Below are 25,742 nucleotides of genomic sequence, written 5' to 3'. Positions count from 1 at the left end.
ACTTGTTAACAGTTAGAAAAGCTGGGGGAAAAAAAATCAGTCCTGGGCCTGACACCTCATCCTAGGCATTCTGCTCCCTGCAGTTTTGTGACACAGGATTCCAGCAAAATGATCAGACAATGTTGAATCTTGGCTGGAGCTAACCAGTGTCAGCCCTCGGGTCTGGTGTGAATGATGTAATGGGTCTGTGTCCTTTAGGGGTGACAGTGAATGTTAGAATAGAGCCAAAATCTGCAGTGAAAGCAGGAACTCCTGTCTAAAACGAGTTCCAGTTATTGCTGAAAATACAGATCCCCTTGAAGCCTTTCCAAAAAATCTAGGAATGTGTTTGCCAAGTCTGAATTCATTCTTAAATGTCTTCTGGTAAAGGTCACGGCAACGGGCTGGGAGACTATTTTCAAAACTGATTTGATTTCTTTGAGTACAATGTTGTGATTTAGGGCCTGCACGGGCAGTGCAGGTCTTGTCCTGGGTGTTGAAGTGTTGGATTGTGCACAGGAAAACTCAGGAGAGCGTGTCAGCTTCGAGGTTTCTCACAGAGAACACACAGGGCTGTGGTCAGTTCTGTCAGGGGTCATGGTCAGTCATGTCGGGTGTTGTGGTCAGTTCTGTCAGGGGTCATGGTCAGTCCTGCCAGGTGCTGTGGTCAGTTGTTTCAGATGCTGTGGTCAGTGCTGTCAGGCGTTATGGTCAGTCCTTTCAGGTGTGGTCAGTCCTGCCAGGGGTTGGCCGTGGTGCCCTCACAGGGCTGTGGTCAGTGCTGTCAGGTGCTGTGGTCAGTTGTTCCAGGTGTTGGCTGTTGTCCTTTCACAGGGTTGTGGTCACTTGTTTCAGATGCTGTGGTCAGTCCTGTCGGGGGTTGTGGTCAGTCCTGTCAGGGCTTGGCTGTGGTGCCCTCACAGGGTTGTGGTCAGTCCTGCCAGGGGTTGGCTGTGGTGGGGTCTGACCCAGCTCCTTCCACCCCTCGCTGTCCCCGGATGCCGCTCCTGCGCTGGACAGGGGAGCAGGACCCGGCCTCAGTGTCCTGGTGGCTCTTCCCTGGGCCTGCCCTGGCATCCAGAAGGCTCTGGAGAGTTCTGCCCCTCTCCTTTCTGCCCTCCAGCCGTGAGAGGCCCTGTCAGAGCCTGCCCAGGTGCCCGGAGCAGCTCCCACTCTCTGCGGACTCGTGGCTGTGAGTGTGTGCCACTTACAAACCTTTTTGTTTCAGGCAAGTACCTCAGACAAAAGAGAATCGACTTCCAGCTGCCTTACGACATCCTCTGGCAGTGGAAACACAACCAGGTACGAGATAAGAGATAAGACGTCACGGGGCTGCCGAGATTGGGATCAGAAGGAAAGAGCAGCCCTCGGAGAGAGCCGTGTTTACACATCCCGGCCGGGGAGGGGATTTCTTGTCGTGAGGGGAGAAGGGATTTGCATATGTATTTAATGCTGAAAATTCCCATTATTCCACCTCCTGCAAAATAGCAACCCTGTGAGTTTCTGCTCCGACAAAAGTCATGAATTTGGCTGCAGACTTTTATTTTGGCAGTGCTGCTCTGTGCAGGGAGCTGCTTTCAGACACGCCTCGGGAGAATTCGGATGTACTGCCAGCAGCACTGAGAAATTTCAGGCCTTATTTTTCTTGGATCAATCCCAGCAGAGTGGAATTTATTTTTCACTTGCAAGCTGAAATTTTCGTACTGAGGAAAGAAGAGAAACTGTTTAACAGTCTCGTTCTTTTTAAAGAGCTTTAAATATGTGCAAGCTTAAAAATAGGAATTTTTTTTTTTTTTTCCCCTGAGATGTTTCCACCAAGTGATTTACCACAGGATTTAAGGCTGGTGGGAGAATCTGTCCTCAGCTCTGTGGTGAGAAAGTGTAACTTGAGCATGTAAATGAGCAGGACACATTCCCAGGTGCTGTGGCTGCAGCTGCACTCCAACACCCCTGGAATCTGATCCTCAAGTCAGGAGCATTGGGGGCATTTCAGCCGAGGACACTTTCTTGCCATGTATTGACGGTGGCCTGACTCATCTATTCAGTATTTTATAAGTAATAAATACATGGAATCTGTTTCCCTGACGTTTTCCAGCTCATCCTGGACTATTGGAGGCCCTTGCAGAGGAGTTTTCTCTGTACAGGGGTGTGAAGATGTCTGGGTTGTTCCTGTGGGCCACTAAGGTCACTGAGGGAAGGCTCTTAGTGCAGGAAATGTGTGAGAAATAGTGAATAATTGGAAATTATTCCTTAAAGCTTGTTTGAAAGGCTGGCATGTATATGAAATTATGAATTGTGATGTAAGCTCCCCTTTCCTCTCCCATCCTCTCCCATCTGGGAGAGGAAGCTCCTCTGCAGAGAAGATGAATCTGCATTTCTCGTGGCTCCCACCTGTCCTCACAGTTCTCATAGACCCCCACAATCCTTTAGATTGGAAAAAACCCTTCAGATCATTGAGTCACTTTGATAAATCAGCACCTTGATTTTTTGTTTTCACTCTTTTAAGCATTGGCACATGGTGATTCCACCAAAGATGGTTTCTCCAAAGTAGGTATAAGTAATTCCTCTTCTTCTAAGCCCTGTTCAGAGGAGCCTGTCCTCAGGACAGCTGTTTCCCACATTGCTCTGGGCAGACAGAATAAATAATGTGGTGAACAAACTGCTCCACTGTCTCACTAAGCCCAAATTCCACTTATTCAGGTCCTTCTTGTGACCTAGTTGTTAATGCAGTCTGAGCCTAGAGAAGAGAACACAGATTTCTAGTAATGATTACAGAACAATTCCCTATGTACAGAACATAATTTCCCTGATCCTTTTGAATAACAGATGCACTTATGCAATGTATTAAAATTTTCTTTCTTTTCCTTTTAGTTGTATAAAAAGCCAGATGTCCCACTTTATAAAAAAATCCGTTCCAGTAAGTAAAATCTTATTACTAAAATGTGATAACTGTGGAATTTTCATGTGACACCTTCCTTTCTGTCCTGCTCTTTGTCCTACCAAAGACACTTCCACCTGCTTTTTTTCCCTTTATCTAATTGGAATGAAAATACTGTAGATAAGCAGTTCTTTTTCAACTGAAAAGAAGTTTTTTTCCCTGTTTGGGTTTGTTTTTCTTCTTTTTTTTTTTTTTCCTTCTCCAGATGTCTATGTGGATGTCAAACCTCTCTCTGGCTACGAGGCCACCACCTGCAATTGTAAGAAACCAGAGGATGACAGTGGGAAGGGCTGTGTGGAGGATTGTCTGAACAGGTTAGCAATGGATTATTTCACATCAGCTCATCACCTCCTAGGAAAAGAGTTGTGCAGAGAAAAGAGTGTGACCTTCTGGAGATGCTCTGGGGTCCCAGTGTCACCCCCAGACTGTCACTACTGGCACCGAGGTCCCTTTGCAGTGGCGGCCCCAGTGACCCAACAGGGCCCTGCTGGACCCTCCCACACTCCCAGCTGGTCCCAGTCAGACCAGTTCCCTCCCAGCCCAGCCCCAGGCTCTGGGTCCTTCCAGCCCTTGGATGGTGGAGCAGCCACACAGAACAGCTCCAGCTGCTGCCCCCGGGGAGGGACCCCGAGCAAAGTCCCCTCCTGGGCTGGTGTCCCCTCCCAGGCTGTGCCCGATGCTCCTGGGGGGGCTCAGAGTGGCCACTTGGCTCCGGCCATTCCCCCTCCCCGGGCACAACCTGCAGCTCCCCCCGAGCTCCCTGCACCAGGTGATTCCTCAGCACTGCCCTACCCCTTTCTCCAGGAGAAGATCCCATTAAAATCTCCATTTTGCCCTTTGAATAGCAGTGAGAGCCAGGCAGGGAATCGCTGTGGGAATTACACCTTGAAAACAAAAAGCCCTTTAGTTGTTGAATAGCTTCTGTTTTGTTTAATTTATTATTAACTTTTATATGTAATACGTATAATGTAGATTTATATATTGATTTTATACATTGATTTTATATATTGATTTATTATTGATTTCTATATATTATTTATGTCATGATTTGCATATTTATTTATTATATTTTGATTTTATATATTTATGATTGGTTTTTATATGGTTATATATTTTATATGTGTTGATTTATATATTGATTTCATATATTGATTCATGAATGATTTTTATATTATATATTTTATATATGTGTTGATTTCTATATTGATTTCATGTATTGGTTTATGATTGATTTTCCTTGTATGACAGATCCTGAAGTATGCTCTTCCCCTCCCTTTACCTTCTGTGTTGTCTCTTTCAGGATGATCTTTGCAGAGTGTTCCCCCAACACCTGCCCCTGTGGGGAGCAGTGCTGCAACCAGCGGATCCAGAGGCACGAGTGGGTGCAGTGCCTGGAGAGATTCCGGGCCGAGGAGAAAGGATGGGGTATCCGTACCAAAGAACCCCTGAAAGCAGGACAGTTTATCATTGAATATCTGGGAGAAGTTGTTAGTGAGCAAGAATTCAGGTAGAAATATTTATTTGCTGCCTTAGCATGGAAGGCTCATAAATTACTTTAACATCTGTGGTCGTGGTTGGGATATCCTCAGGCAGGAGCAAAGGGGAGGATGAGGGGGAAAAGGAATGTTGTTCTGGTCCCAGCCAGCAGGAAGGCTTAGAATTCTGGTTTTTTTGATTAACCAAGATTTTCTCAGTCCAGTAGAGAGGGGTGATTAATGTTTGAAATGTGTCATCTGCCTCATCTGCCCTGTAAATGCCAAATGCCACAAGGGACTGAATCTGAAATTAGCACTCTGCAGGATTTGGACTGCACAAGGTAGAACTGAGGGGCAGAGTGGGGCTGAAAGGGGCTTCTGCAGAGAGATGTGAAGGAAAAAGAACAAGTGCAAGCATTGATAACCATTGGAAAAAAGGAATTGTCTTGTTAACTCCGTGGCATCGTGGGATATGTGAGGTTGGAGGGACTTGCTGCTCTCAGAGCTCCACCAGAAGGCAGCTGCATTCTCCTCATACAGAGATAACCACTAACACTGACTCCTGTCCCTGTGCTCTTGTGATCCATGGATGTGATTCCAGAACTGCCGAGTCCCCAGGAGGAAGCTGGTTGTTGTACACGTGCATACACAGACACCCCAAGGAATGTGTACTTGCATTTTCTCTTCCATACACAGGTTACCAACATGAAATGTGTACAAATAATCTGCAGAACCCAAAAGGGAGCATTCCAGAAGAGCAAATTTCTAAATTCTAACCCAAGCTCTGTCAGTGGCCTTGACTTATAAAAATAGGTACAATAATGGCTTTCCTCCATCTCTAGGTGTACAGTTCTATAAAATATAAAATGCTATCATTGCTTTTTCTTCAAACCCCTGTCTGAGATGTGCTCTCGCTGTGTCACTCCCCGTGTGCTGTGTGGGGACAAGCAGAATCACAGGACACTCGCTGTGTTGCTCCACAGGAACCGGATGATTGAGCAGTACCACAACCACAGTGACCATTACTGCCTGAACCTGGACAGTGGCATGGTCATCGACAGCTACCGCATGGGCAACGAGGCTCGCTTCATCAACCACAGCTGCAACCCCAACTGTGAGATGCAGAAATGGTGAGGAAAAGGGATTCTGCTCCCCGGAAGGCCGGTGCCCCCAGAGAGAGAGAGAGAGAGCCAGTTCATCTGAGGGAGTCAGATGTAAAAATAGGGAGGGGACTCAAGCTGTAAATAATCCTTACATGGTGCTCACGCTGCTCAAGAGGAGTTGTGTAGTGTTGGATGCTTTGGAGACAGGATCCAAGTTTGCTGGCAGATCCAGCACTGCTGGTTGTCACAGTGGGACATTTCCCTCCCAGCATTACTGGTTACACTGGGCTGTTTCCCTCCCAGCACTGCTGGTTTTCACACTCCTAACCTGCTGCAAAGGTAATGCTCTAAAATCATCTGTGTGTGTATATACCCTTTCTTTCTGACAATTCCAGTATTTTTTTAAAAGCAGGGAAAGAGGGAAATAGTCGGGTTCCAGCACACCCTGTGTCATACCAGCACTCTGTGGGACCCAGGCTAGGAGGAAGTACTGCTGAGGGATTTGTAGTGAGTGATTTGCAGGGGAACAGCAGATGGTGCAACAGGAGTCACTGTGGGGACAGTACAGCAGAGTAGCTCGTGGTTCTCAGATAATTCTAGATTTAAGCAATAGTAAAGTTTTAAATGTGAAAATCCAACACAAAATAAAATAGTTGAAGAGGGAGAGGATTCTGCCCCTCTCTGCCCTGCTCAGGTGAGACCTCACCTGCAGAGCTGCCTCCAGTCTGGGGTCCCAGCACAGGAAGGGCGCCAGATTAATTACAGGGCTGGAGCAGCTCTGCTGTGATGAAAGGCTGGAAGAGCTGGGATTGTTCAGCCTGGAGGAGAAGAGCTCCAGGGGACCTAATTGTGTCCTCCCAGTACCCGAAGGAGCTGCAGGAAAGATGAAAACTATTTACAAGGGGTGACAGCAGAAGGGGGAATGGCTTCCCACTGCCAGAGGGCAGGGTTAGATGGGATACTGGGGAGAAATTCCTCCCTGTGAGGGTGGGCAGGCCCTGGCACAGGGTGCCCAGAGAAGCTGTGGCTGCTGCCCCATCCCTGAAAGTGTTCCAGGCCAGGTTGGATGGCACTTGGAGCAACCAGGATAGCAGAAGGTGTCCCTGCCCATGGCAGGGGTGGCATGAGATGAGCTTTAAGGTCCCTCCTAACCCCAGCTAGTCTGATTTTGAGATGAGGTGTGATGCTCAGTGTATGGAGGACCCGAGTGTTGCAGGGGATAAGGTGACTGTCACAACAGCCAGTTTGTAGCTTCTCTGTCTGAAGCACAACTTCCTGCTCTTTGTAGATGTGGTGTTCACTTTTTAGCCCTCAAGGTTTATTGTAAGAGAGAAATAAAAGAACTGCACAAGTGGAGGGCAAGCATAACCCAGGGCACAGCAGAGGTGTTGCTGCATGTCTCTAACACTTCCACTCTGTGCACAAAGATGATTTTATGTTTAATTTTGGGGGTATTTGATTGTATTTCCCCCGCAGGTCTGTGAATGGTGTGTATCGGATCGGGCTGTATGCACTCAAGGACATGCCTGCTGGGACTGAGCTCACCTATGACTACAACTTCCACTCATTTAATGTTGAAAAACAGGTAAAAACCCCACCCTGAGACCTTGAAAAATCTCACCAAGGACTAACAGTTCTGTAAAGTGTAAAAATTACACAAAACCTGTCCTGTTGTATTAGACAGAAAATGTTCTTTTTAATATTGAGAGAGAATCTAAATGTTCGGGGTTTATTGGATTTATTTTTTTTTCCTCAAAGCAACTCTGCAAATGTGGCTTTGACAAATGCAGAGGAATAATTGGGGGTAAAAGTCAACGCATGAATGGACTCTCAAGCAAAAGCAACCAGCCTGTGAGCACCCACAGAAGACCTGGGCGGTCGAAAGAGAAGAGGAAGTCAAAGCACAAACTAAAGAAGAGAGTAAGTAGGAAAGGCAGAGTTTGGTGGGGTGAGGTTAATGCGAAATCAGTCTGTGCCATCAGACCAAAACCTGGTGTTTCTGTACATTTTAAACTTGAAACAGAAACCCAAACTTTGAACAGAAATGCAGTAGAGTAATGCTGCAGGTTCTGTCTCAGGGACTGCTTTGGCTGCTTTGCTGAGTTCTTGGCACAGTTTTTCCTGTCTATCAGAACAATCTGTTTTCCAGAGGGGCCACATCCCTGAGGAGCCCAGTGAAAGTGTGAACGCCCCGACCAGGCTGACGCCTCAGCTGCAGATGAAGCCCATGTCTAACAGGGAAAGGTGAGGGGTGATTTCAGGGGGATTTGCCTCAGGAATGGAGTGCTGTGCAAATATTGACATGTTCTTCTGTAAGATGGGCCACCCTGAAATTTCTGAGGATGCAGCTTTTAGTTCTCCTTTACCAGCCAGGCTGGAATTCCTCTCCACTGAGGAGAGAAGGCCCAGGGTAAACTCGGAATATCCAGCTTTTTCTCCACGTTAAAGAACTAATTTTCCAGTAAAAAGCGATTCTTGGATACCTTCCTAATTCCTGCAGGAACTTTGTGCTAAAACACCACGTGTTTTTGGTACGGAACTGGGAAAAGATCCGACAGAAACAAGAGGAAGTGAAGCACGTCAGTGACACCATGCACAGCTCGTCGCTGTACACCCGCTGGAACGGGATCTGCCGGGACGACGGCAACATCAAATCAGGTGAGGCCCCTCAGCCTCCTCGGCTGCTGCTTTGTGACATGGAGAGTTAAACTCTGTGTAAATCCAGTGTAGAGCTCCTACCAGATCCATACACCTTCTGTAAGATGTGCAAGGGCTGCTGCACAGGTGAAAGCTCCCAGGAGTCACTCGAGTCCCTGGAGAAGTTGTCACTTGTGGTGTTCATTGAGAGTGGTTTGTGGGAGGAGGAGGAGGAGGATGGCATTTGACATCGTGGCACTCAGTGCCGTGCTCTGGTTTGCAAGGTGGTGATCAGTCACAGGTTGGACTCTCTGATCCTGGAGGTCTTTTCCAACCTCAGTGGTTCTAGGATATTATTCTGTGATATTAGGGAGAATTCCTCCCTGTGAGGGTGGGGACACCCTGGCACAGGGTGCCCAGAGAAGCTGTGGCTGCCCCTGGATCCTTGGCAGTGCCCAGGGCCGAGTTGGATGGGGCTTGGAGCAACCTGGGATAGTGGAAGGTGTCCCTGCCCGTGGCAGGGGATGGGTCTGGATGAGCTTTAAGGTTCCTTCCAACCAAAACCAGTCTGGGATTCCATGATTTTCCATGGTTGAACCCTGATGGAGAAGAGCTCTTTCCTGCTGTCTGTATCCCTAAACCAGAAACAGTTGTGTAGACTGTGAAAATTGTCATTTATCCTCAATAGTTTCACAGCTTTCAGGCCTTTAGAGAACAAAGGTTTTTGGCGTGCAGTCACTTGTGGGAATGGGGCAAAATATGACTATGAGGGAAAAATTATTGCTCCTATTCCAAAAATAACCCTGCTGGTGGGAGCATCATCCTCAGAGCCTGGCAGGATTTGGCCCCCAGTATCAGGTACAGGAGAAGCTGAGTATTTGGGGTGAGTTCAATGACATGTTTTATTTGCTCCAGCGAGATAAAATATTCCAACAACCAACGGATCCATTTAGGTGAGAACTGACGTGGGAGTAGGGAACTGAAGCCGTGGATGTTGCAGTAGCTTAGAAAATTAGAAAACATCTCCGTTTCATAATTGGTGGTAGAGTTGCTACACCAGAGAAGATGCTGTAATTTGATCTCTTAACAAATTTCTTGTTTAGAAAGGAATTTCTTGTCTGGAGGTAATTCTCTCTTGCCCTTTCCCAGATGTGTTCATGACCCAGTTCTCAGCCCTGCAGACGTCGCGCTCGGTGCGGACGCGGCGCTTGGCCGCAGCTGAGGAGAACCTCGAGGTGGCTCGTGCCGCCCGCCTGGCTCAGATCTTCAAGGAGATATGTGACAGCATCATATCCTACAAAGGTGAAGGTGATTCTCTTTAAAAAAAAAATCTCCATGGGCACGTTTTCAACCTCTGGAAATGGACTCTCTGGATAGGAAATGCTAGAAAAAGATGGGATGTTAAATAACTCCTATTTTTTAAAATTTCTCCCCTTACCAATAATCACTTTGCTTTAGCCTCAAGCCCCTGCTTTGTCACCAGAATCTGCAGATGTTGCTGTCCTTTGAAATTGACGTTTCAAAATTCCAGAAAAAATCAGAAAAACTGTGCTTCCTTGTGCTGCCTGTGCTCCAATTGCGGCCACCAACATCTAGAAATGCAGAAGCATTTCAATTCCCTGTGACTTAGATAACAGAAAAGCCTTTTTTTAACCTGGATTGAATGTTGTTAGTTGCTTTTCTTTGGAAGTTTTACTCCAGTGGTGGCACTAAGCTCTGTTCCTGTTGCAGACTCCTCCAGGCAGGCGCTCGCCGCTCCTCTCCTGAACCTGCCCCCAAAGAAAAAGTAAGTGCTGCCTTCCTAGAGCTGCTTTCTCTGATGGATTTGCACAGTGGGAATTGCTGGTGAAGCTGACATTGTGCCAACATTCCTATTGTAGAAATGCAGACTATTACGAAAAGATCTCTGACCCCTTGGACCTTGCCACGATTGAGAAGCAAATCCTGACTGGCTACTACAAAACTGTGGAAGCTTTTGATGGGGACATGCTGAAGGTCTTCAGGAACGCAGAGGTGAGGCTCTGTCTGGCACTGGCAGCAGGGATGTGCCCTCCTTTAATGCTCTTACAGTAATAAAAGAAGACATTTACTCTGGAGGAAGAGAACTTGTGCTGATCGGTTCCTCATGAGGCCTCGATAGCAAATCATGAGCACTTTGGGTGCCTCAGGTCAGAGAGAAGGTCAAGGACACGCATGGATAGCTGACCTAAAGAAACTCCTGTTCCTTTTGGAAGGGGTACCCTGTTTTTCAGTATCAGATGTCATGGAATCACAGAATCATGGGATGGTTTGGGCTGGGAGGGACCTAAAAGTTCATCCCATTCCACCCCCTGCCATAGGCAGGGACACCTCCCACTGTCCCAGGTTGCTCCAAGCCCCAATGTCCAGCCTGGCCTTGGACACTGCCAGGGATCCAGGGGCAGCCACAGCTGCTCTGGGCACCCTGTGCCAGGGCCTGCCCACCCTCACAGGGAAGAATTTCTCCCATGTATCCAGCCTAAACTTGCCCTCTGTCAGTGTGAAGCCACTCCCCCTTGTCCTGTCTCTCCAGTTCCTGATGAACAGTCCCTCTCCAGCTTCCCTGGAGCCCCTTCAGATCCTGCAAGGGGCTCTGAGGTCTCCACACAACCTTCTCTTCTCCAGGCTGAACATTCCCAGCCTTTCTCCACAGGGAAGGTGCTCCAGTCCCCTGAGCAACCTCGTGGTTTCCTCTGGACTTGCTCCAACAGTTTCATGTCCATCTCCCACTGGGGCCCTGGAACTGGACACAGCACTCCAGCTGGAGTCTCAGGAGAGCAGAGCAGAGAGGGAGAATCCCTTTCCTTGACCTGCTGCCCACATTCCTTTGGATGCAGCCCAGGACACAGGTGGTTTCTGGGCTGTGAACACGTTGGGAGTTTTTGGTCACCCATCACCCCAAGCCCTTCTCCCAGGGCTGCTCTCAGTTCCTTCCCTGCCCACATCACATCCATGGACCTGCTGGTCAGAGTCAGGAGGGACATGAAGAGGTGCACCCAGCTTTGGGGCTGCAGCTGCAGGGAAAACCCCTCCCAGGCGTGCATGGGCAGGAGCTAAACAGGACAGGACTTGGAAAAAAAGCACTTTGGGGTGGGTTTTTTTTTGATTTCTCCAGAAATACTACGGCAGGAAGTCCCCGACGGGGCGGGACGTGTGCCGGCTGCGCAAGGCCTACTACAACGCCCGGCACGAGGCCTCGGCCCAGATCGACGAGATCGTGGGGGAGACGGCGAGCGAGGCCGACAGCAGCGAGACCTCGGTGTGCGACAAGGACAACGGGCACGAGAAGGACGAGGACGTCATCCGCTGCATCTGCGGCCTCTACAAGGACGAGGGGCTCATGATCCAGTGTGAAAAGTGCATGGTGAGCATGGGGAGCCCAAAGGGAGCCTGCTCTCTTCTCCTCCACAGCAAGCGGGGCTCTTCACCAGCAGTTTCCATGTGCTTGGGAGCATTAATTAACTCTCCAGCCCTTCGTTTCCTCTCCACAAGAGGAGAGATTTCTGTTTTCACAGAGCAAATGCAACTTCCATTGAGCAGAGGAGCTGAAACTGCCCCAGCTCCTGCCCTTGGGAGAGGGAAATTAATTTTAAAATGTTGGGCTTTTACATTTATTGCTACATGGAGATTTTGTCTGTCTGCTGCCGTGGTGTGAAATAGTTCATAGAAAATCTTGAATTTCCTATGTGAAGTTTATTTTCTTGCTTTCCTTAATACTTTTTGAGAAAATGCAGATTGCAGCTGTAATCTGTCCCAGGACTTTCTGACTGGGCTGTACCTGTTTTTCCAGGTCTGGCAGCACTGTGACTGCATGGGTGTGAATTCGGATGTTGAGCACTACCTGTGTGAGCAGTGTGAACCTCGAGCTGTGAACAGGGTAAAACAAGACTCTCCTTCCTTATTTAAACTAAAGCAGCTCTTTAGGGGTTTTTTTTTGTATTTTCATTTAGAATTTATATCTTTTGGGGTTGATGAAGCTTCCTTGACTTAGGTTCAGTTCCGTGAGGGGTCACTTTTTCTCTGCATATTTCCAAAAACGTGTCAGCCCAATTTTGGACTGATTATGGTGGGCAGCTCAGGATTCCCTTTCTTTTTTCCCTGCAGGAGGTTCCCATGATCCCTCGCCCCCACTATGCCCAGCCTGGCTGTGTTTATTACATCTGCCTGCTGAGGGACGACCTGCTGCTCCGCCAAGGTATGTGCTGGCTCTGGGGCCTGCTGGGGTTTCCATCAGATGTGCAGGGATCTCTGGCATTACCCTGTCAAAAATACTCTCATTTTTCACAAGTGGAAGCTGCTCTCTCCGTGATGCTGGGAGTGATAGACAGTAGGAGTTCTCACAGGCTCTTGATGAAGAAATGTTAATTAGCACAGCCAGGGCTGTCGTGGCCAGGGGAGGATGATGCTGAGGCAGCTACTGGTAGTTAGCATTTAGAAGTGAAGGCCAAGAAGGCTGTTAGACCTCCAGTATTTTAGTGCAGAATGGTCATTAAAACATCCAGCTCATTGCTTATGTGTTCCCCGAAGCTTATCTCTCCGGACTGTGCTCTGAATTCCTGAATCTGTCCAAGGCAGCTGCCACAGCCACACAATTCAGCTCACTGATAAAAAATATTGGTTTTCTTATTTCATCCTACAGATACACACAAGGTTAGAAAGAACCCTTTATCATTATTAGGAAACTGCTCTTTAATGAGTGAAAACAGTTGATAAGTTTGCTAGATGGGTAGAGGACGGCCTTCGGGAAAGTGGGGAATTAAAAAAAGGTCAAAGAACAGCATATTTTTTATCCCATCTGCAAGATTCTGGAATTGGCATTCAGTTCTCCTTGTTGGTTGTTGCTCTGCATTGTCTGTCCTGTCCAGAGTTCAGCCTTTGGGGTTCTCATGTCTTTTTTTGCTTTTTGTGAGAGAAACTCACTTCAAGGGCTGTACCAGACCTTGCTTTTACATTGTCTGTTGAAATGGATGAAGTTTTATCTGGGGCTTGTGGCATCTTCCAGGTATTCAGAGCATTAAGATCATTTTTGTCACAGTGTGTTAGATTTTACTTGTGTGCCTCTGATCTGATCTTGGTGACCTGAATTAGAGAAATGCCCTTTAAAGAGAGAAATGTCCCTCTGTGGCTGAGCTCCGTGTGCCACCAGCAGGGGACAGAGGAGACCAAACTGCCGCAGTTGGGCACCACATGGCTCTGCAGGCACAGGGAGCAGATGAAGGAAGTACCACCAGAAGGTGCTGGAACAGAACACGCAGCTCCAGCAGGGAAAGGGGAAATCCATGGGCTTCTTGCTGGTCTTGAGTTCTCCACCCAAACTCCTCAGGCACAACCTTTACTGTGCTGTGGGTGTATCAGGCAGCTTGGACAGTGGGAGAAGCAGCTTTTTACTCCCTCTGGTGTCTGAAAGGACTTGTAATTCCACATGCTGAGGCAAAAGCATGGCTTTCAGCCTGGGTGTGGATTTACATTTTCCTGGGAGTTGTGTTTTGGAAAGAGGCTGATGTTGCCACAAAGTGTCTGCCCAGGGGAAGCTGCACCCTGAACACCAGTTCCTAGCTTGAGAGCTGATGTTTTGGAGGAACAAGACTGAAAATCAGCTGTGTGAGTGGTCACACTCTGCTGTGATCAAATCCCTCTCATTCAGAAGGATCTCAGGGAAGGTCCTTCAGTCGGTGCCTGGAGAACTTGTTTCTTAATTTCTTGGCAATTCTGCTGGAAGTTGTTGAGTGTTACATCTCAGACAAGTTTCCTCTGCAAAAATTCCCTGATGCCTAAACCCAGGAGATGATGCAAATAAAACAGATCTGATCCATCACATCCCTTGGAGTGGACATGGAGTTCTACCTTGGATAGGAATCCATAAACAGGAGTCAGAATGGATCCTGGAAAACCCACATAGCCAGAAATTGTAACACATCATCATCTCTGGTGCACCAGCAACAGCTGCTGTGGTTTTTCCTTGGAAACTTCCTTTTTGGGGCAGAGGGGCATCTGGAACATCTGCAGAAACTGGACCTGAAATCAAGTTTCCTGATCTTTAGAGCAAGGGAGCATCTGTCTACATCTCTTTCTGAATGCTCCTCTTGCAGTCAGGCACGATAATGCTGGGGTTGCTTTCTTCTCATGGGAGAGATGGGGAAGAAGAGTTGAAAAAAGCTCGTTTAAAATGAGGTGGTTTAAAATTGAATGGTTTTATTTTCATTTTGCTTGGGGCCAGCAGCTCCTCTCAGCATGTTCCTTGTTTTCTAAGAGTCTTTTAAAGAACCCACCTCCCCAATTTCTTTAGAAGTTACCCTTAAAGTTGCAAAGGGAAGCTGTTGTTATCCCAGCTTTTGTTCAGGCGGGAAGAAGACCCCAAGCTGTGTGGTGTGGTCAGAATGCTGGAGGGAAGGGATGGATCCAGAGGGACCTGGACAGGTGGGACCATGTGAACCTCATGGATGTCAGCAAAGCCAAGTGCAAGGTCCTGCACCTGGGTCAGGGCAATCCCAGGCTCAGCTGCATGTTGGGTGGGGAAATGGCTGAGAGCAGCCCTGGGAGAAGGGCTTGGGGTGATGGGTGACCAAAAACTCCCAACGTGTTCACAGCCCAGAAACCACCTGTGTCCTGGGCTGCATCCAAAGGAATGTGGGCAGCAGGTCAAGGAAAGGGATTCTCCCTCTCTGCTCTGCTCTCCTGAGACTCCAGCTGGAGTGCTGTGTCCAGTTCCAGGGCCCCAGTGGGAGATGGACATGGAACTGTTGGAGCAAGTCCAGAGGAAGCCACGAGGTTGCTCAGGGGACTGGAGCACCTTCCCTGTGGAGAAAGGCTGGGAATGTTCAGCCTGGAGAAGAGAAGGTTGTGTGGGAGACCTCAGAGCCCCTTGCAGGATCTGAAGGGGCTCCAGGGAAGCTGGAGAGGGACTGTTCATCAGGAACTGGAGAGACAGGACAAGGGGGAGTGGCTTCACACTGACAGAGGGGAAATTTAAGTTGGATGTATGGGAGAAATTTCTGCGTATGAGGAGTCGTTAGGAGCATTTTTTAAACTTAGACAAGATGGATAAATGAGATTATACTAATGAAAATTGAATTACTTGTGCTTCACTTTAATCCTGAATCTGGTTATAGCAAAACTGGGGTGTTGGTGACCCTGGGGCCATGTTGTCCTCAGTGTTTCCCTGGCATTTCTTTCCCAAGCTGTGAAGTTTCACAGTTTTTGTAATTAATAACAGCAGTATCCATGGAGGGCAAACAGCCTTAACTACACATATGGAAAAACAGGGGGAAAAAATATGGGAAAAAACCCCAGGAGTCATTGCAATTTAATGGGAACATGAGAAAAAATGTTTTACATGAGTCAAAAAGGCAAAGGGAGTATCAGAGATGGTTATGCACAAAATAGCAGAGTGATTGTGCCTCCCTGTAACCTCCTGGGGTGTCTGTCCCCTGCCTGCCCTGTGCTGCTCTGACATCCCATTGCCCAGAGGATCTCACTACCCATAAAAACAAGGCTAACAAGGATAATCCAATCTGGATCATCTTTTCTGTGGCCAGAGTCTGCCCAGGTGATTTGGAGGGTGATTGATGAAGGTCTGTGAAATGCAGCACGGGAAGGCACAACAGTGCAGAAATTGGGGAACAAACAGAAATGAGCTGGCAACAGTTCAGCTCTGGGAAGATTTTTTTACGAAAGCATAACCAGACTGTGGCTTGCAACAAGCATTGCCACAGGAGGGTGGAGAGGTCAGAGTATGAATGGTTCCAGAAAAGATTAGACAAATTCTTGGAGGAAGGATTAATCCCCAAAGGTCCAGCTGTAGCCTTTGGCTCTGAAAGCCCATAAACAACAGAAAGGCAGCTGGGCAGGGACAGCACAGGGAGGCTTTTCCTTGGCTCGCCTGCTCCTGTGCTTTCTCCTCCTGAGCAGCTGCTGCTGCCTGTTTCTCCAGCCAGAACATTCTGCTGTGTGACCTCTGGTCCTACCCAGGGGAGGTTTTATGGCTTGGGACCTCCCAGGTTTTGGTCATTTTTAGGTAAATAACAGAAGAGGTGGAATCTCTTCCCAGCCCTGGAAGTGCTTAAGGCCAGGTGGGATGGAGCTCTGAGCAACTTGGTCTAGTGGAAGATATCTCTGCCCATGGCAGGGGTTGGGTCTGGATGGTCTTTAAGATCCTTTCCAACCCAGGTCATTCTGGGATTCTGTGATTTCACAGGTCAGAGCAGAGAAATTAAGGAGTAAATTCACTCATGGGACAAAATTAATGCATTTAAGTTTAGGGGTTGCCCTTGGGAAATACTATTTGATTGCCAGCAGTGCCAGTTTGTTCAGCCCTTTCTGCATTCTCTTTACCTTTCCTGAGCTCTGTATCTCATTGGAATTCTGCTGGAATAACCAAAGGATTGGGGCTTCTCAGGCCAGGATTTATTTTCATAATAGTAATCTTCTCTCTGAGTATCTTCTCTCTGAAAGATTTCTTCTTTACACATTGCAGCCATCACTAACTCCTACACCTTTTCTTAATCACGACTGACTTCGTTACATATCCTGTGGTCTGTCATGATTATGGTTCCTTACAGGTTGGTGTTTTCAGGCTGGACATGGAAAGTTATGGATTGTTTTTCTGTCAAGCTGCTGTGAAAAACATCTGAGTGTCCTTTGTTCCCTTGGCGGGTTCTGCAGTGGGTTTGTGTCGTTCCTTACACTCCAGCATTAGGTGCCTCTGTTGTGTTTGTTCTAATGATTATTTACCCTGGTTCTGTGTGCTGGGCTCAGGCCAGGCTCTTCACAGGTGTGTCTTTTGTGCCCCTGGCCAGGTGACTGTGTCTACCTGATGAGAGACAGCCGCAGGACCCCCGACGGGCACCCGGTGCGGCAGTCGTACCGGCTGCTGTCCCACATCAACAGGGACAAGCTCGACATCTTCCGCATCGAGAAACTCTGGAAAAACGAGAAGTATGTGCAGGACATCCTTGGGGTTTGAGACATCCCATGGGCCTACCACAGGGATTTCATGGAAGTCTCATCTTAAGAAGGCAGGAATGAGCACGGTCCAGGTGCAGAGGTTGGGGAATTCCCAACTGGAGCTGTGCTCCACAGCTGCACAGTGGAAACACGTGAGGTTGGAGGTTTAAGCAAAGAATCAGAGATAGAAACTGATGGGATTTCCCCAGTGTTGGAACAGACCGTGGGTACACAGTGACAGCTGTGAGGGGGTCAGTGCTGTGCCCTGGCCAGTCACAGTCTGCTGTGCCCATGGAAACCACGCTGGGAGTGTTTGCCCTCACTGCAGGCGGGCAGTGGAATATGGAACACTTGTGTGACTCTGCTGTTCATCACAGCCAAGTGCAAGAGAGGGAACTCAAAACGAAGCAGGGGGCATGAAGTGAGTTGTGTCACGATCTGATTTGTGTTTCTGTCCCCTTTGCACCCTCAGAGAGGAGCGCTTCGCCTTTGGCCACCACTATTTCCGTCCGCACGAAACGCATCATTCCCCGTCTCGGAAGTTCTACCACAACGAGCTGTTCCGGGTGCCCCTGTACGAAATCATCCCCTTGGAGGCCGTGGTGGGGACGTGCTGTGTGCTTGACCTGTACACCTACTGCAAAGGTGAGAACTGAACACATTCCTGAGCACGTGGGCAGTGGGCTGCGGGTTTAACCCCTGCTGAAAGCTCAGCACCACCGAGCCACTCACTCCCCATGGGACAGGGAGGGAACTGGAACAAGGTAAAACCCAGGGGTTGGGATTAAAACAGTTTCATGGTTGAAATAAATTAAAATATTAGAATTGTAATAATAATGATAGCAGTAGTAGTAATGGAAAGGGAGGTTACAGAAAGAGACAAAGGTGTCCGGTATCTGAAGGGGCTACAAGGAAGGTGGAGAGGGGCTCTTAATCATGAACTGAAGTGACAGGACAAGATGGCTTTAACCTGAAAAAGAGGAAATTTAGGTTGGATACACAGAGGAAATTGTTCCCTGTGAGGGTGGGGAGGCCCTGGCACAGGGTGCCCAGAGAAGCTGTGGCTGCCCCTGGATTCCTGGAAGTGCCCAAGGCCAGGTTGGACAGGGCTTGGAGCAGCCTGGGGTCATGGAAGGTGTCCCTGCCCATGGCAGGGGGTGGCATGAAATGAGATGAGCTTTAGGGTCCCTTCCAGCTCAAACCACTCCATGATCCTGTGAATAAACCCCAGGAAGCACCAGTGATGCCCAGTGCAGTCACTGCCCACCCCATGCCCAGCCTGTACCCAATCGGGGGATCCCGGCCACCCCGCCCTGGGCCGGACACTCCGTGGTGTGGAATACCCTGTGGCCAGCTGGGGTCAGCTGTCCTGGCCCTGCTGGCAGAGCTGGGGACACTGAGGAGTCCTGGGCTGAGGGTGAGCACTGCTGGACACCAACCAACCATTGGGGTGTGACCAACATCATCCTCACCCTGAACCCAGGCACAGCTGAGCCAGGTACTGGGACAAATTCCCTCTGTTCTGGAACCAAGGACATGCCCTGAAGCAGTTCCTGCTGTCCAAAGGCCGTGGGGGATGTTTGCATGTTTCAGAGCTGAGGACACGCCATGGCTCTGCCCTGGGACAGGGATTCCTGTTTGAAGAGGGACAGCATGGGGCAGGGAAGAGAAAGTTATGTCAGTTGATAATTTTTTCTGTGAAAGTTTGGGAACTGTTTGATCAGAGTGTGCAGGTTCTCCCCTCAGAGTGACCCAGCAGTGTCACTGCTGGGGTTCTGAACGAGGGAGCAAACAGGGACACTGTGACAGCCCCTGCCTCGCTCACACTGTGATAAACCACGTGTTTCCCCCTCAGTCCATGACTGTTTTTTCCTGTGTGCCTTGTTTTGATCTCAGGGAGGCCGAAGGGTGTGAAGGAGCAGGATGTTTACATCTGTGATTACCGCCTGGATAAATCAGCTCACCTCTTCTACAAGATCCACCGGAACCGCTACCCCGTGTGCACCAAGCCCTACGCCTTCGACCACTTCCCCAAGAAACTCACGCCCAAGAGGGATTTCTCAGTAAGTGGGATTGTTCTCACCTTCCTTCCCTGTTTTTAGGAGACTGGGTGGAGTTTTGGAAAGCCCCTGACTGTTGATGGATGAAGCTTGGTCAGCCAGAGGGAGCTGATCCTTTAGGTGGGGGTTGGGCTCTGCTCCCAGGGAACAGGGACAGGAGGAGAGGGAACGGCCTCAGGCTGGGCCAGGGGAGGCTCAGGGTGGACATCAGCAGGAATTTCCTCATGGAAAGGGTGCTCAGGCCTTGGCAGGAGCTGCCCAGGGAGGTTTGGAGTGCCCATCCCTGGAGGTGTCCGAGGAAGGGCTGGAGGTGGCACTCAGAGCTCTGGGCTGGGCACAGGGTGGGCATCGGGCACAGGGTGGACTCGATGGTCTGGGAGGACTTTTCCAACCTAAATCATTCCATGATTCTGTGAATATGCACAGCTGGGGGGAAAGCTGGCTTGAAAGCAAGCTTGGAAAGTAAAAATGGGTGTAAGAGAAGCTGCAGTTCAGAGGCAAGGAGGTGCTGAAGGGATGGTGGTGGTGAGCTCAGAGCAGGTCGCAGAGCATCACAGAGGTGGCAGATGTGCAAACCTTCTGCAAGCAGCAAGCTCTGTTCTTCCTGGAGCAGAGGTTTTTGTAGTGGCTTTGAAGAAGGTTCCAGACTCGTGCTGTGCAGAGAGCAAAGATGATTTTTATCATGGTGGTCTGTGGCTTAAAATTTATTTAGAAGATGTGAAGAATCAGACAAGTCTGGCTCTAATTTACCTTATTACCTGGTTGTGCCTCCTCCTGTGAGGTCTGATGGGTGAGGTACACCAGCATTTCCAGAGTGTCCTGCATTGGTACTTCCAGGGTATTTGACTGACCAGCACTTCCTTCCACTGTGAATTTGATTTGGTATTAACCATAATCTTCATTGTTATTGCAGCCTCATTATGTGCCAGACAACTACAAAAGAAACGGAGGCAGGTGAGTCTCCCCCCCTAGATTGTTGAGAGGAGATGAAATAATTCTGTTTGTTTGTTGTGCCCACTCTCCTCCTGCCCCTTTCCCTTGGGTGCCATGGGAATAAGAAGTTTAAATTATTTAAAGCTCTCTAAACTTTCAGAGAGATAAAAGGGAACAAGTGAGAAGGGATAGGCAGCCTTAATAATGCACATCAGGAAAAGAAAGGAGCCATTTGAAAGTCAGGAAAAAGCAGCTGAGTGAGGAGATGCCCAAAACAGGAGCCTCCAATCTTGTCAGATGCAGGAACCCAGGTCCTGGACCCACTGCCTGTGTCTGTGGGGCAGTCAGAGCCCAGGTCTGGTAGAAGAACATCCATCACGGGCTGTGACTATTGCAGAAAAGCCCCACTGAGGGCTGGGCCAAACTGCTTTTGGAGATAAAATCGTTTGCAACTGAAAATAAAAAGCCGTTTGGTTTTCAAAGCCACGTTTGTTGCGGTGCAGATGAAGTTACAGCACTTGGAGGGTGTGAGTGCAGGGATTGAGGGAGGAAACTGAGCTCCAGAGGGGCCCTGCCCATGGATGAGTCCTGGACTCACTGGGAATTGTCCTTTCAGGTGAGTGGCTGACAAACTGCTGCTTAAACCCCTCTTCTCCTGCCAGGTCATCCTGGAAATCCGATCGCTCAAAACCACAGATCAAAGACTTAAACCAAGAGGAAGATTCCCTGCCCCTCATGGAGGAGGTGCTGGGGGCCCCAGAGCAGGCTCCGGGGGAGCTGCCCAGCCCCGAGGAGCCCGACAAGGAGCCCGTGGCCAGCGAGAGCTGCGAGAGCGAGAAAAAGGGGGACGAGAACCCCTCGGACACGAGGCCGCTCTGCAGCCCCGAGGAGCGGCGGCACCTCCAGAGGGAGAGGCTGAACCAGATCCTGCTCAACCTCCTCGAGAAAATCCCAGGGAAAAACGGTGAGATTTCAGGCTCTGGTTACACAGCCCCAGGTCTCCTGCAGGTCTGGGGTCACTTTGCTGAGCTGTGTTGATAAAATGAATGTTTTTGTCTGAAATTGCTGCTAGAAGCATTAGGAAAGTCAGTTTTCCTTGGAGCCATGTTTTCCTTTGCAACAGAATTCTATTAAATCCAAGTGAAATTTCTTACAACTTTGACACCGTGTTTTGTATAGTATTTTTAATAACCACAGAAACTTTCTGTGGATGAATTCCCCCCAATCATTCCCTGTCTGCAACTGAGAAACTGAACAGACAGGCCAGGAAAGACTGAAGAAAATTTGGAAAGTCTCTTTTGACCTTTCATGAGCTTTCCTTGGGTTCTGAGTACCTGCTATAGGTGTTGTCTGAGCTGTGGGATAAGGGGGCAGGGGCTCCACTGGTGAAGTGTGTCCCTGCTTTTAATTTAAAGCCCAGGATGAGCCCTGTCCCATCTCTTCCAAATTCTGGCAATGCCAGACAGTCACGGACTGATGCAAAATTTGGGTTGGGAGGATCTTTGGAGGTTGTCTGCTCCAGCCATGGCTCAGGGCTTGGGTCACTCAGCACCTTGTCCAGGGATGTTTTGGATATCACCGTGGAGGGAAACATCCTTGAAAGAACCAGGAATAAGGAAATAGGAACTTTGTGTTCAAGGAACGACGGGCCGTGGCACTCAGTGCTCTGCTCTGGGTGCCCAGGTGGGGATCGATCACGGGTTGGACTCGATGATCCTGGAGGTCTTTTCCAGCCCCAGTGATTCTGTAATGACTGAAATCCCCTTTTGCACCTGTGCTCTGTTGCAGCCATCGATGTCACCTACCTGCTGGAGGAGGGGTCGGGACGGAAGCTGCGGCGCCGCACTCTGACCATCCCCGAGAGCAGCTTCAGGAAGTGACACGGGAGGGGCAGCCGAGCTCTGGGGTCTGTCACTGGGGCTGGGGGCCAGAGCCCAGCCCGGGGAAGGAGGGGCAGCAGCAAACTGACAACAAAACTACAAAACAGTAGCACCTGGGGGGCCGGGCCGGCGCGGCGCCCACCCTGCTCTGCAGTGCTCTTGGTGTGTGTGTTGGTGGGCGTGCCTTGTATTGATGTTAGGTACTGAGGAAACCTCGTGGTTATTGTCCAGGATGGTCAAATTTAATTTATTTTTGCTTGATATTCCCACTCAGAGGAAAAAAAAAAAAAAAAAAAAAAAAAAAGGGGGAGGGCAGAGGAAAAGGACTGAGTTACTCTGAGGAGGATGTTCCCTGTGATAACCTGGGATTGTACCAGCTGCTGTCGGCACTGCCGTGGCCCACGCCAGGGAAGGGAATCCAGAGGGGAGAGGAAAAGCCCAGTGGCTTAAAAGGAAAGGCTGCCCTAAAGCTGTGGCCTCTGATTTGCACAAGTTCCAAGAAGAGAGAAACGTCCCCGGACGAGCGCCAGGTTCGCCGTGGGACGGCCCGTGCACGTGTCCCTGTGGTCTGTGCCAAGGAGAAGCTTCCAGAGGCCCTTGGAGCGGGGCAGGAGCGCTGGGATGAGGCACTTGCTGTGCGGGGGGAGGGGGTGGGGTGTGAGTTTTTTCACTTTTTTTCTGCAGAGAAATTTTATAAAAGCAAAGTCAGCTCCTGACGCCACCATTGCTGTTGGTTTTTTTGATAAGCTGTGGTTCTCGTGTGTCTCGTGTGTTGTGCAAATAAAAATCTGTTAAAAGAAAAAAGAAAAAAAAACAACAACAAAAGAAAAACCACCCAAAAAAAAAAAACAACAACAACAAAAACCCCAAGGACCCTTTCACTCCGTGCCCGTCAGGCAGTATCCGAGCGAGTGTTTGTCGTGAGCTGTAGAATTTATCAACTGCTAACACTACCCTCGTGTGCTGGTGGACAGCTGAACGTCCGGGCAGCGGGTCCCGCTGGCCCCTCCCACATCGCGATTGTCCCGACAGCCCGGAGCCCCCGGGACGGGCCCGGGGCTGGGGCTGGGGCCGGGCGGCCCCCGCTGCCCCTGGACGGTGGCTTTGCTTTCCTGTCTCAGACGTACACATGCATATCCAGTCCTGTTTTAGGTGTTCTTATAAGAAATCCAGTTTTTAATGTGCCAAGTTGTATATATCTGCTGCGTGGATGTAAAGCAATACCGTAGTTACATGTTCCTTTTTATGGACCAAGCTCGTCCTAATGTACATTCTTGTTATTATTATAATTATTTTACTCTTAGTGGAACATGACTCATTCCATTAACTTTTTCTGTGTTGATTTAAAAAGAGAAAACAAAACAAGAAAAAAAAAAAAAAACAAAACAAAAAAAAAAAGAAAGGAAAAAAACCCTTTGAGAAAAAAAAATATTTTATTAAAAAAAAAAAGAAATAAGAAAATAGTTTGGAATATTTTCTTACTGTAGAGAAGCACTGTACAGTACCAGGAACCCTGAGTATAAAATACTCGTGCGTGTAGTAGGAATATCGCATGTCCAAACCCTCGAGTTGTCTCATTTAGTTTCAAACAGAAATCATTGTCTCAAATGGTGTTAAACACTAAAAAGTTTTTAAAAAAAAAAAAAATAAAGTGCGTACAGAAGCGAGACACTAGCTCTGTCATTTTATCTTTCTTTTGTTGAAAGACTAAACAAAATGTTTTTTAGACAATCAAATGTTAGGTAAGTGCAAAGAATTGTTTTTTCTTACTGGTGTAGAAATTAATGACTTTTTTTATTTTTTGGTTATTTTATAATACTGAGCAGACCCGTGTGTCCCCAGGATCGCCGCCGGAGCCAGGAAGCACTACGTTACTGCAAATAGAGCTGAACCTTAGTCTGCATGGGTGTAGGCTGTGTGATTGCTGAAAATAAATGCTGCTAATATATTTCCTTTTTACAAAGCATATCTAAATAGATCATTGTTTTGATGTTAATCTTTGTAAATTATGTATTACCAATTTTAACATTGGATGTAATTGCATAAAAAGCCTGCATCTCAATCCTGAGAGTCTAGTATTAAATGGAAAATCTTTTCCTACGGCTGGCTCGGGGGGTTTTCTTTGCTGAGCTGGGTGGGAGTGTAGATCTGCCAGGGGGCAGGAAGAGGGATCTGGGCAAGCTGGATCCATGGGATTGGTGGGCCAAAGCCAGCGGGGTGAGGGCCAACAAGTGCTGGGTGCTGCCCTTGGGTCACAGCAGCCCCATGGAACTCTCCAGGCTTGGGGAAAAGTGGCTGAAAAGCTGGGAAAGGCCGTGGGGGTGCTGGTGACAGCAGCTGGACATGAGCCCAGGTGAGCCCAGGTGGGCAAGAGGCCAATGGCACCTGGCCTGGACCAGTCCCAGTGTGGCCACTGGACCAGGGCAGTGACTGTCCCCTTTGCTGGCTCTGCTGAGGGACCTCAAATTCGGGGGTCAGTTTTGGGCCCTTTATGACAAGAAAGACCTGGAGGGGCTGGAGCGTGTCCAGAGAAGGGAATGGAGCTGGGAAGGGGCTGGAGAATTCCTGAGGGAGCTGGGAAAGGGGCTCAGGCTGGAGCAAAGGAGGCTCAGGGGGGACCTTGTGGCTCTGCACAAGTCCCTGACAGGAGGGGGCAGCCGGGGGGGTCGGGCTCTGCTGGCAGGGAACAGGGACAGGAGGAGAGGGAACGGCCTCAGGCTGGGCCAGGGGAGGCTCAGGGTGGACAGCAGCAGGAATTTCCCCATGGAAAGGGTGCTCAGGCCTTGGCAGGAGCTGCCCAGGGAGGTTTGGAGTGCCCATCCCTGGAGGTGTCCAAGGAAGGGCTGGAGGTGGCACTCAGAGCTCTGGGCTGGGCACAGGGTGGGCATCGGGCACAGGCTCCGGCTGCTGCGCTCCTGAGGGGCTGTCCCGGCTGCCAAGCACACCCAGCTGGGCTGGGAACACGGGAACACCCAGCTGGGATGGGAACACCCAGCAGCCACACCATCAGCGGTGTTTCAGAGGATCCAGTGTGACTCCAGTGGCTCTGCTGTGGCAGATGTGACAGGAGGGCCGGGGCCGGCTCAGTCACCGCGTGGTGTCCGAGGGGCTGTGGCCACGGTTGTGTGGGAGACAAAGCGGGACAGCAACCATTAAATGCACCGATTGGGTGCCTGTTCCAGGCTATAAACCCCAGGGATATAAACCCCTGGAGTGCCTGGAGCCCTCCTGTCCTGCACAGGTGGCGGGCTGGGGACTGTCACCCCCGGGAGTGTCCCCCCAGGACAGGGCACAGCGAGACCAGGGTCCCTCAGGAACGAAACAGCTTCTCCACGGCAGCCCTTCTGTGGACCCTGATTTTTCTGTTTCCCTTTCCCAGTCTGACTCCCTCCGATCATGAAAATGCCAGGCTTGACCCCTACACTCTTTTTAAACCCAAGGCCCCAGGCCAAGGCTTGGAGGGCTGTTTATTAAAAAAAAAAAAAAAATGGAAGAGCCACCCGGCTTTGTCCCCTCCTGGCGTGACCCCATTTCAAAGTCCAGAAGCAGCTGCGGAATTCAATCAAACCTCCTTAAGGCGAGCCAAGTGACATTCCAATTAGGATATAACGTCACTCGTCTGGGAATACAAATTCCAGAGAGAGAAGTGAAAATGAGAACAGAGTGAAAGGAGAGCAGCTTTACCCGGGCAGCAGAGCCCGGCCCGGGGGCTGACACAGCGGCTTTTTGCCACCGAAACGGGAAGTCAGCCGGGTGAAACGTGTCCCTTGGCCATG

The 25,742-nt window shown here is 49.3% G+C and overlaps 1 protein-coding gene across 2 annotated transcripts in view; it reads left to right on the top strand.

Annotated features, from left to right (window-relative positions):
- The window catches only part of ASH1L (ASH1 like histone lysine methyltransferase), a 63,882-nt gene extending 39,816 nt beyond the window's left edge, over positions 1-24,066 (top strand). Inside the window, exons 8-28 of one of the 2 annotated variants that reach the window (XM_048288432.1) lie at positions 1,208-1,281; positions 2,851-2,896; positions 3,123-3,231; positions 4,218-4,424; positions 5,376-5,522; positions 6,972-7,080; positions 7,254-7,415; positions 7,645-7,739; positions 7,996-8,153; positions 9,282-9,434; positions 9,864-9,918; positions 10,013-10,145; positions 11,266-11,514; positions 11,941-12,027; positions 12,255-12,345; positions 16,946-17,084; positions 17,566-17,738; positions 18,990-19,156; positions 20,067-20,107; positions 20,749-21,050; positions 21,875-24,066. In XM_048288432.1, the coding sequence (XP_048144389.1) occupies positions 1,208-1,281; positions 2,851-2,896; positions 3,123-3,231; positions 4,218-4,424; positions 5,376-5,522; positions 6,972-7,080; positions 7,254-7,415; positions 7,645-7,739; positions 7,996-8,153; positions 9,282-9,434; positions 9,864-9,918; positions 10,013-10,145; positions 11,266-11,514; positions 11,941-12,027; positions 12,255-12,345; positions 16,946-17,084; positions 17,566-17,738; positions 18,990-19,156; positions 20,067-20,107; positions 20,749-21,050; positions 21,875-21,966 (2,789 nt within the window). In that variant the 3' untranslated portion in view covers positions 21,967-24,066. Of the gene's footprint in view, positions 1-1,207; positions 1,282-2,850; positions 2,897-3,122; positions 3,232-4,217; positions 4,425-5,375; positions 5,523-6,971; positions 7,081-7,253; positions 7,416-7,644; positions 7,740-7,995; positions 8,154-9,281; positions 9,441-9,863; positions 9,919-10,012; positions 10,146-11,265; positions 11,515-11,940; positions 12,028-12,254; positions 12,346-16,945; positions 17,085-17,565; positions 17,739-18,989; positions 19,157-20,066; positions 20,108-20,748; positions 21,051-21,874 lie in introns of both variants that reach the window. The other variant, XM_048288431.1, reaches the window with a different exon arrangement.
- Positions 24,067-25,742: the final 1,676 nt, after the last annotated feature.

This window comes from Corvus hawaiiensis, chromosome 29 (assembly GCF_020740725.1).
Source record: "Corvus hawaiiensis isolate bCorHaw1 chromosome 29, bCorHaw1.pri.cur, whole genome shotgun sequence".
Taxonomy (NCBI): Eukaryota; Metazoa; Chordata; class Aves; order Passeriformes; family Corvidae; genus Corvus; species Corvus hawaiiensis.
Note: the sequence above shows the minus strand (reverse complement) of the source record. Positions and strands in the feature narration are given on the sequence as shown.